The sequence below is a fragment of the Argopecten irradians genome, chromosome 6, assembly GCF_041381155.1.
Source record: "Argopecten irradians isolate NY chromosome 6, Ai_NY, whole genome shotgun sequence".
In the NCBI taxonomy this organism is placed as follows: Eukaryota; Metazoa; Mollusca; class Bivalvia; order Pectinida; family Pectinidae; genus Argopecten; species Argopecten irradians.
Window position 1 is genome coordinate 41,424,202 of NC_091139.1, and position 10,844 is coordinate 41,435,045.

At 35.7% G+C, this 10,844-nt stretch overlaps 1 protein-coding gene across 1 annotated transcript in view; it reads left to right on the forward strand.

Moving 5' to 3' along the window:
- The window catches only part of LOC138325911 (protein patched homolog 1-like), a 70,107-nt gene extending 60,044 nt beyond the window's left edge, over window positions 1-10,063 (forward strand). Inside the window, exons 26-29 of the mRNA XM_069271922.1 lie at window positions 5,526-5,892; window positions 6,182-6,287; window positions 6,410-6,516; window positions 6,822-10,063. Of these exons, the coding sequence (XP_069128023.1) occupies window positions 5,526-5,892; window positions 6,182-6,287; window positions 6,410-6,513 (577 nt within the window). The 3' untranslated portion in view covers window positions 6,514-6,516; window positions 6,822-10,063. The remainder of the gene's footprint in view (window positions 1-5,525; window positions 5,893-6,181; window positions 6,288-6,409; window positions 6,517-6,821) is intronic.
- Window positions 10,064-10,844: the final 781 nt, after the last annotated feature.

Below are 10,844 nucleotides of genomic sequence, written 5' to 3' on the forward strand. Positions count from 1 at the left end.
GAAAATGTCCGGAGTTATTGATAGAAGTTGGAATGCTGAAACTTGTCCTAATGAGGTTGAGCTTTAGGTATTTAGCTATACAGTTGGAGAATGATTATTTAAACAAGACAAATGCCAAGCCGTGTTTTGTATATATGTAATGTTCACTGAAACTTAGCAAACGGAGACGCTTTCTTTGGCCTCAAGTTTACAGAATAGTCAACAAATTCTAAGTTACCATCAGTGCAAATTCCTCCTGAATCGTTTTATAAGCCAAGTTTTGTTGTTTTGTAAGATTTTCTGTAGTTATCAAATAATCGGGCTCTATGAGGTGCCTTTATGAGTTGGTGTAAGGTTATAGTGGTAGGAGCATTGGTGATTAATGAAATCTATTTGAATAGGGTTGTAGTGTATTTATCTAGTCCACAGTCAGTCGTTTGTGAGGGAGAAGTTTTCTGTGTCCCTTTTATTCAAAAGTTTAAACCCTATGTGGAATGGCCTGGTTAGCTTGTTCGAAGAAGAATTCAATTTTAGTTTTGTATACTCTGTACTATCAATGAAATATTTTATATGCACAATTCATTACCGACACAGAGATATACAATTCTACTGATACAACATACTACATCAGAAATCCGAAAGTTTTATTTTCACAAAAAAAAAATCAAAAAAAAAAAATCAGAACAAATTATTTTAAAAGGTTTTTGAAAGCTGATCAGACTTTGGGAGTCGTGTCGGTACAATGGAAGTCGATACTGGCTTGGCTGTGTTCTGTAGGGCTCTGTCCTTCAGGGGCTTTTTCACTGTATGAATCAGTGGGCTAATTTCATAAAAGCCATACCACTACATATAGGGTTGGGAGAGGGATGGACCACCCAGCTTGTGGGTATGAAATTTCTATACCGGTGCCCAGGCTTGAATGGGGCAGGAGAGGGGGTCTGCTGTACAACCAGAGGAAAAGAGGGGGATAGGCTTTTTATCAGAGAATAATCACTTTTTGTATATAGTGTATTTAAGCGGCATTCATAAAAATTAGATAGTTTATATCAGTTTAAGTTTTAAATAGTGTACACTACTTCTTTAAATAAATTTAATCTTCTAACCAAGTTTTCAAATGCTGTTTTAATTGATTATTTTTTCTTATGAATTCTTTGATTAATAGAATCCTATTTTAATTAAAAAGATATGTTCAAAGGAACTAACAGCTCATCAGTGAGATCAGTCAAGATTTTAGTTGTGTAACATTGAAACCATGACGTTGACACTGTAGATAATAACTTGAGTAGAGGTTCCAATCTATAGTAAAACCAGGTATGTGTATGATATGTAATACCCATGTAATCACCATTAACAGGATCGGCTTACATACATAATACAGCTAAAAAGTCGGGCTGAGGAAATTTCCAACATTAAAGTAAAATTGTGTTATTTAGGTCAGATCTCTAAAAAATATTGGCCTTCCTATTTAGATGTCCCCTAACACACATTTGAGAATTTTCTATTTAATTTTTCACCTGATTGTGAAAATATTGTATTACTTATATGGTTTGACAGTGTGTTTGATATAAATGTTTGGGTGTGAAAGCCTGAGGGGATCTAACTTTATATACATTGATTTTGGACCACCATCGGTGATGGGCTTTAGTATAAACAATACAGACTGACTAGGTTCTGTAGCGGGCTTTGTGTTTGACTGATGGTAATGATATGCGGAGATTGAGGACCACCCAGCATGGCCAACCTTCTCCATCATACTTTGGGATTTACAGGAAATAGACATTACACTACCTTTAAATATTCGTTATATCTAAACTTTAATCTGATTTACAGATTTGTATTTTTATCACGGTTTGCTTCGTTTGTGTTTTCTGATAAAGCGTCTGATGAACAATGCTCCAGAGTGATATACCAATTATTTGTTTAACTACATCTAAATCAAATTTGATCTAGTGTTTTGACAATCATTATTTTCTCCTTGGATGTAACATCAGAATCAAGTCTGAGAAATTACCATTGGGACTATGGTGCACTTTTATTTCTCTGTTTGTTAAAGATTCCAGATGTTCACCACTCAAAAGAATGTTTATGTTTATCTGTACGTTTTACTTGAGATTTGAGTATATTTGAATTTTTCATATGAAGAAGAAATCACAGGATAGTTACCATATATACAGTAAGATCATCAAAAGAAGTACGAATTAATTCACTTCGTAACTCCAGGTTTTATGATGCTCTAAAATTTATCAAAAAAATCATTCATGAAAATGCCTTCCAGGCAAAGACTTCTGGAACCAATAATTGATTTTTGAGACCAATTGAAGAAAAAAACATTCAACATATGGCAGGTTGATTTTAATATTAAGCTGTATGCGATAACAAAAAAACAAAAACACGCACATTAATTCATACATTGTTACTGTCACTGTAAAGCTACTGGGAAGATTTTTTTGTATGGGGAGAATGTGAGATAGATTTGAGATGGATGAGTGTTGTCTTAGTAAGGAGACTACAGATTGTAACAGGGAAACAATTAATGGAGGTGAATAAAGCCATCAGTAAGTCAGTCTATTGTTATAAAGGTCGGAGATCCAGACTACTACATCACACATCCCTCACATATTCGGCCCAGTCTTCCAGTTCTGATTAACTAGTTTACTGATAAGATGAGATAAATGTGTTTTATTCTTGTGTTTTTAAAGTATGACTACCAGAAAAGTATATTTACAAAATTTATGGATAGTAGTTCTTTTTTCAGATTTTGTTTCATTATTCAAGAGCTAAAAGGGAAGGAGTGGAATCTGTGGGATGGGGGGGGGGGGGGGGGGGGGATAACTTCTGTCACCAGTTCACCCCCTGTTATTACAGAAATATTTTGATAATGGCCAAGCAGGTTACTTTTGTATTTCAGGAAATAAAGTTCAATTTGTACATCTCTTTAAGTCAATTCTTAGGGATAAGCCAGTATTTCACAAATTTAAAGGATTAACTACTCCTGTAAATGGTTGGGAATAAATGCTTAGGAACCTAGCTCATTAGTTTTATCAAGTAAAATTTACCAAAAAATATCGCCAAAAAAAGATAATAAACTAGATTCTTAGCTATGATAATTCCAGCACAGCATGTGGCTGGAGAAGAATTGTGAATGTAAGTGTATGCTGTTGATTAAGTGAACAATGGAGTTTACAGCAGCGGCCTGCGGTTCAGGTGTGGTCCCGAGTCTCTGGTATGTAGGACAGTATCCAGCAAAGAGATGGTGGTCAGGATAAAGTCACTGATCTCAGATAAACATTCTACAATACTGCAAAACCTATCTGTGCTCTTGTTTGCAGTAATATGACTTCATATAAACAGTGCTCTGGTGGTCTGGCGCTGTTTGAAGTGCACCACACAGTACACATACATGGCTATTTGTGGGTGGCGAGATTCAGTTCTGATCTTACTGATACAAAGTGTGCTTATACCTTGAAACACTGAATTTCTTGTTTGAACACTGCATAAAAACTGTATCTGATAAAATACCACAAATGATGAAATTAATTTTTCCTAACAAAGCATTGTTAAATAATGCAATACTAAGCTGCTTTGTGTTTTTCTCTCCTTGTTTTGGGTATAGGATTTGCACAATTTTGTATTTAAATTTAGGATTCTATTAAATTCCATTGCGAAGGTTATTGACTGCCTTGGATAAAACCTAGATTAAAGTATAAAGTACCCAATCACAGTTATTGACTTTATACACGGGTATACAAAGTACATTTTTGAAATTTTAGGTAAAGGAAAGCAGCAAGTTAAAAAAACTTATAAATATCTTTCGAAATTTTTTTTCGAGATTGCAAAATACCAGGATGGCATGGTAAGGAGAGTTTTGAAAAGAACAAATTCTGTAGAGGCTAAAAAAAGCTCTGGGAGGAAATGTGTTCTTGCTAGAGAATAAATAGAGCCTAGAAAAAACACAGATAGAGGAAAGGCAGTAATCGGTTCCTTGTAAATATTTAGGTGAGGCAGAGTAAGGCTTGTGTACACTAGCAGTTAGTGGAAGGCTGCAATCTGACTGAGGCCTGACACAGTTCATCTGGCTAGTGGAAGCAGGTTTTTGCTCCTATAGTAGTTAATACCAACTGTGTGTGGGCCCGCTGTAGAATCTGATTTGGTACCTCCATCTCATTTATTTGATGTATGTGTTTATATACAACCCAGGATGTCATGTTTACAGCGAGTCTGATTTACTCGGCATTGTGTACCTTTGATCCCCAATGTCTACCACAAAATGCTTTTATAAAAGTTACATAATTAAAATGGCTATAATATCATTAGATATGATCTTGCCCAACAGTTGTTAAAAATATAACTGGCTTTTCATGCATAATCTTCTCATTTGATTTAATATTTCACATCTTCTCAGGATTACATTGTTTGGTGAATTGTAAAAATTTATAGAATTTGAAATTCTTGGTGGGTGGTCCGGACTATAAATTAGAGTAAGCTTGCATCAGTTGTACTGTGTATAATGTGAATGGTAGTATGCTTGAGCACACATCCTACCAGTCACTAGACACGATAACACCCTCGCCATATCACAAGTTCAAATGTACTTTTTAAATGTCATAAGAAAATAAATTAGCGAGTTTGAGCAAGTTTTTTTTTTAAACTTGTTTAAAAATCAATATAATTTTCAGACTCAGGGTGTAGTGATTTTGTTTATACACTTTAGATGCCACTGGTTCCTCAATCACGTTTTTACTGGATGGAAACTGGATGGAAAGTCGGCTATAAAAATCAAATTACTTTCCATCAAACCCAGGGAGGAAGTGGTTGACCTCCAACCCCAACTTGACACAACCACATGTAGAGGTCAGGAGGTCACAGGGTTAAACATGTCATAATTTACTGAACTGATTTTTTCATATCAATTACCTCCACTACAAAAGATAGAGAGTTTTTGGTTCTTTCTTTCTGTCTTATCAATGGAAAATTTCTATTTTTGATAGACCTATGTATGAAACGGGCATCAAATTTTAAAAATGCTTCGTTTGAACTGTAGTTTGGATGATTGTGGTGGTTTTGGTTAGGAAATGAATAGAAGGGCAAGATGCCAATCTCCATAGAGATATTTATAGGCCATGATGGTACTGCACATCCGGGGTACTGGTCAATTCAACATTGGTCTGTGTGGTCCCAGAGGCAGGCACCATGGGTGTAGATGGAGTCAGACCAGTCTTAAAAATAAATAAAATGGGTTTTGTTTATGATGGTTTTAGGGTATGGTGTGTATATCTGTCAGGTTTGTTGCTTTAGGCATTCCCTGTTCTGCCTGTGTTTGCTTGTGTGAGATGTGTGCTTCTCAGGTGTTCTGCATGTGTTCTGGGCTTAATCTTCTTTTATGAAAAAAATTCTCTTTAGAAATCTTCATGCAGACTATTTGTCTGTGTGTTGAGACTGGTGTTATGCTGAAAGTAGAGGTGTACTTTTTAGGGAAAAGATAATGGAATAAGAAGAAATAAAAATCATCATGAAATTTATATTTTGTTTTGATTTATGTGTTTCAGATATTTCTTCAATGTGCTGGCAGCATTAGTTCTGATTGGCCTGTTCAATGGTTTGGTGTTACTCCCCGTACTTCTGTCCCTCTTTGGACCTAAAGGAGAGGTCAGACCAAAGGGAGAGCACCCAGACAGATTAGAAACACCGTCACCAGAACCGTCACCCAAACCAAAGAAAAAAGTACCAGTGCGGACAACAAGGAGTAGTCGGAGGTTATACCCTCGAGTCGCTTCCGATAATTCCTTAACGACAATCACTGAGGAACCATCCCAGTATTCCTCCCATGAAATCATTGTGGAGCCTGAGGTTGTCGTGGAAACCACCCAGGTTCCTATGGGTGTCAATTGTGACAGCAACAGTAGTAGTAGAAATGTAAGTCATCATGTCTTATAAAAAAACAAACCAACTTAAAAGATACAATCCTTTGTTTCACAGAATAATGAATTATGTTATTGATTTTGTTACTTAATTATCAAGTGATAAGCAAAGATGTAAACTTAAGGTACACATTATTGACAAAATCATAATAATTCTAGGTTGCCTATCAAATTCACTTAAAAAAAAGATTTGATGCTATTGATTGATTTATATTAACTATAATATATATTGATAGAGACTTATATCTACTTAGAAATAATGATTATTATTGTTTCTGTTACAGAGTACACCCCCAGGGTCGACAGCCTCCACACCGCTGGCGTCCCATGTGACTCGGGTCAAGGCCACGGCCACAGTTAAGGTGGAGGTCCATACACCCATCATACCAGGTGAGTTTGCTATCCAAGGGAAATAACTCCTACATTACAATATAGCTACTTTGTCCTTCGATGAACATTTTATCACATCATGTGTGTTGATTTGTAACTAATGTTTTTATTGTTGTTTTCAGGTGGCACAGTGGAAATGTCGGTGGCAAATCAAAACCGCAAAAGCAAAAGACGGAAATTAAAAGAATTAGAAAATTCAGATTCAGATTCCAGTACAAAGTCCTAGCAGGTATGTACAAGCATTATTATGTAGCATTATGATAAATATTATCATTCTGTATCTCTGTTCTAGGGTGATCTGCCCTTGTGGCAGTGATTAAGGGCAGTGATATGAAATTAAAGTTTATGTTGAATATTTCTTTTCACCAAGAGCAGATAACTCTGTAATATAAAAAGACAGAATTAAAGGATTCAGACTATATAATATCTTTGATTTAATTAGTATTAAAGAAATATTAATTATTTGCTGAAAATTGTCATCCCCGAGAAATGTTCATTTCCATTGTATTTATGTATTGTTGTTCTTGGTTGCAGCAGTGAATGTGTGTGAGGCCGATTGGAAGGTGCTACTACTGCCATGTGTACATAAAGACAGATACCAGGCATCATACGGGGACATTACCGTCCCTTGTTAATGCTGTGCCACATTTCTCAGTATTCTCTTTAATATGGTTGTGTGTTTTCCTGGACTTGGAAGACTGTACCACTAAGTGCTGTGATGATCTAGGTTACCTGCGGGTGGACGTGGCGTCAGGAACCCGATATATAGCTGCGTCTCCAGCAAGGCGCGTCCATCCGTCAGGGCAACCAGAGTGAAGGGACACTCATATTTCTTACTTATTAATAAGGCAGCTGATGTTCGTTGCTAGAGGACAGCTGTGTAATGCGTTTATGGCCAGTGTTATCAGACAAAGCTTATTAAATCTCAGGTGTGTGAAACAAAAACTTCGTTAGCAGGTGTGCAGCAATCAAGCTCAACTCATCAACTTATTGTTACGTGTTCAAAAACGACATTATGTGGATAACTATACAAGTTTGACTGAGGTCAAGACATTTACAACTTGGATTCATTTGGTTATTCCTGGAGTTTGTATTGCCGAACGCCGAACTAACGCCCTGGAATGGGCTGTATGTATAGGACACGGGTAGGAATGTGATCACAGAAAATGCAAAGGATCGTAACTTTTACGTTACATACAACCGAGACTATGTGTGGAGTAGGACTCGAGTGTTTTTATTCAGATGTGTGTGCACATCTTGTTTCTACTTACTACGGGTATAATTATAAATAATGTCTTTTAATATTGTAAATCCTGTCAGGGCTATAACACGACAACGCCAGATTGGTCCAAGATTGATCAAACAGACTACCATTTCATTTTATTTTATTTTTTCAATTTTTCAGTTTCTTTCTTTTTTCTGAAATACTTAATTATGCATGAAAACCTTTCTAATTCTGAAATTTTCTTTCAAATATCTTTTTTTGTGTAAAACTCAAAGATTGGTATAGTACTATTAGGGATATGTAACTGGTGAAGTTGAACATCAATCTTTAATCAATCTAGCAGGAGATTAGAAATGACAACTTTTTCATTACTAAATAATTGATGTATTTTATTTATTTATGAACTGAAAAACTACTGTTTCAGCAGAGAAGCATGGCACCTTCTATAATCTTAAAAGTATTAATAATAATAAACGATGCTGTGCTCCTCTGCAGATTATTGCTCACAATATAAGAGGTGTAAAAATATTTTTGTTTCTGTGTAAGATATTGTAGGAGTTAATTATTATCAAAGATGTACAAAGTTGTGTAAAAGATGTAAACTTTATTGGATGTGTATAGTTTTACCATGTAAGGGATGCCCAGGTACAAACCACACTGATGTCGGCTCGGCACAGACCTGGCACTCATCATTTTAATCAACCGTATCAAGACAATGTCTGATGTCATAATTCTTTAATGAAATGAAACCAAACTGTTTCACCAAAATTTTCGATGTATTTGGTTGTAAATAGGAACTATATAATATCAAATTTGAAGCTTATTTATTTCTAGAATTTTCCTGTTCTAAAAAAAATGAAAATTGCTACAATGCTAATATTTGTAAAATTGAACATAGCTTTCATGCTATTATTTGTAAAAAGGGAATTCCTCATTTCAGTGTCATTATTTTGTCTTGGGATGCGAGAGAGTAACTTGGGAGAGTGAAAGAAGAAAGTAGGGAGAGACAGAAAAAGAGAGATACAGATGTATTAGATAGAGAGAGAGTGAATACTGAGCGTAGAGATAGAGAGAGAGAAACGGGAAGTGGTTAAGATTGTATAAGTGTGGTATGGAAGGAGGGATGGTAGGAAGGAGAAACTCCCAGGTCTGTGCTGATCCACTACTCAATGTTGTATGTGTATAGCATTCCTCAGTACAAGTGACCTTAATGCTTTCTCAGGACAGTACATGCTCTATTGACCATTTCCATCACGAACTTGTCTACTGTGTAAGCCTAGTTCCAATTTTATTGTTTTGTAAAAATAATTGCCCTTATTTATTTCCTTGTATCAGTGCATGTGCTGTCCGAGCATTCATTAAGATAACTTTTGTACATCTATTGTAACATTCTTTTAATTATTGACTGATTTCAAACCAAAGATGTTTCATTATAGTATTGTTTTTAGACCTCAGGCATGTTGATTATGTCTTTTTAAGTGCATTGTTAGTCCCCCACCATTAACAAAACTCTCATAGTGCTCACAGCTCTTCCTTTTTAGTTAAAACATTTTGATTTTATTTTAATTACCGAATGGTTTAGAATGGCAAAGCCTTTTTATTTTTCCCTTCTTTAAAATTCAGTAAAAATTTGTAAAAATTTGAACAAATGATATCCTCTATAGCTCATGTTCCGTTTCTCTTTCGTTCTTTAAAATTCATTCTAAGAAAATATAAAGATTTGTTTCTGTGTATCAGGGTATAAGCTTTAAGAAATCCTTCTATGGCGAGGGGGTATTACCTTGTATAATATCCCAAAGCCAGTTTTGATAAACTACAAACTGTCATTTCTCATAGTGTTTTTGTTGTTCTGTTTCATTTTGATAAAAAAAACTTCAAAACACTTATCTCAAGATTTTCACTTTTATAACTTTTGTAATAAAATACAGCATTCTAGCAAGTCAATTCAGTTTGATAAAAAAAACCATTTTGATAAAGTACTTATTTGACTTGAATGTTAAACATTTTCTGATATTAAAAAGCAACAGAGACTGTTGTATTGACTGGTGTATTTAAAGCTCAGTACAATATGTTTTTGATTGAGTGCTATAAGGTAAGGCCAGTCTGATGTGATTGTGAACAAAATGGCAGAATAACGATGACAAGTTACTGTGATAGTCGCACAGCCAGTCTTCCACTGCCTTCCTGTCAAACTTTTGTCAGTTTTTTTTGTCCTGTTATATATATTTACATTGATTCTATAACATGTGCCCTTCATTGAGCCCCAGCCTGCCATAGGATGGCAGAATGTCCCTGCTTTACCAAATAATATACACATCAGTGACTTTCATTACCTCAGTATATAGGGCACACCATGTGGCAGGCGTGGGGCCCAATACAGGGGCGATTCGCCTGTGATAGGCCTTTGAAAGGTGTATAATACTCAAATAAGATGTAAATGGTAGATAATTATTGCCCTTCTTACTGTGTTCAGGCCCCACAGGGAAGGGGTCATGTATGTGTAAGCTACCACATACACAAATAATGAATAAAATGAAAGAAATGAAATTAGGCTGGCCTCTGAGTTTTCTGTGTTGTGATGATGACCTGGGACCATGTGGCCCTTTATTGGTTACTACATGGGATATACATGGTATATGTTATCAGAAGGTCATTACTGACTGGTACTGCTGCTTATTATGGGGAAGAAACGCAGTTACGGCCCCTGTCTTGTCAGAGAAAGAATAACTGACAAATTTGACCAATACAGATTTGGATTAACTTCTGTTTAACAAAGCCTTATTAAGAATCAGAGTGATTAAAGGACGAACCAAATTAACGAGGTGGAGAAAAGTTGGAGTACCTGGAGAAAAACCACCATTCAGTGCTTGGCAACTATCCAAAGATGAAACCCAGGGGTAAAGGGCTATAGTGGTAATGTGTTGTTCACCACTCAACAACTAGAGCCAAATGTAATGTATGTAAAGGTACTGGTCAATCAACATCTCCACCATAGCCATTGGACTTTTGATCAAGAGACATTTAAAAATGATCTGATTGAATGAAAGCCGTTAAAACTAAAGACAATAATACAGCAAGGTATGAATAAGGCGCACCAGATTACGACAAGACCAAATTTTGGACTGTAAAGAACATATTAAGGCTTCTGTTTTAAACAATAAAACTTTCTAGGCCAAAACCCCCAGACCAGTGAGAGCACCTGTGGCTTGTACTGCACTGTTCAGTATCTACGGCAATATGCTTTAGTGAGATAATACTTAACTTGTAAAATAGCAAGAGTTGAGCTATCGCAAGGAAACACAACATACCACAGTCTCCCAAAACATATATAC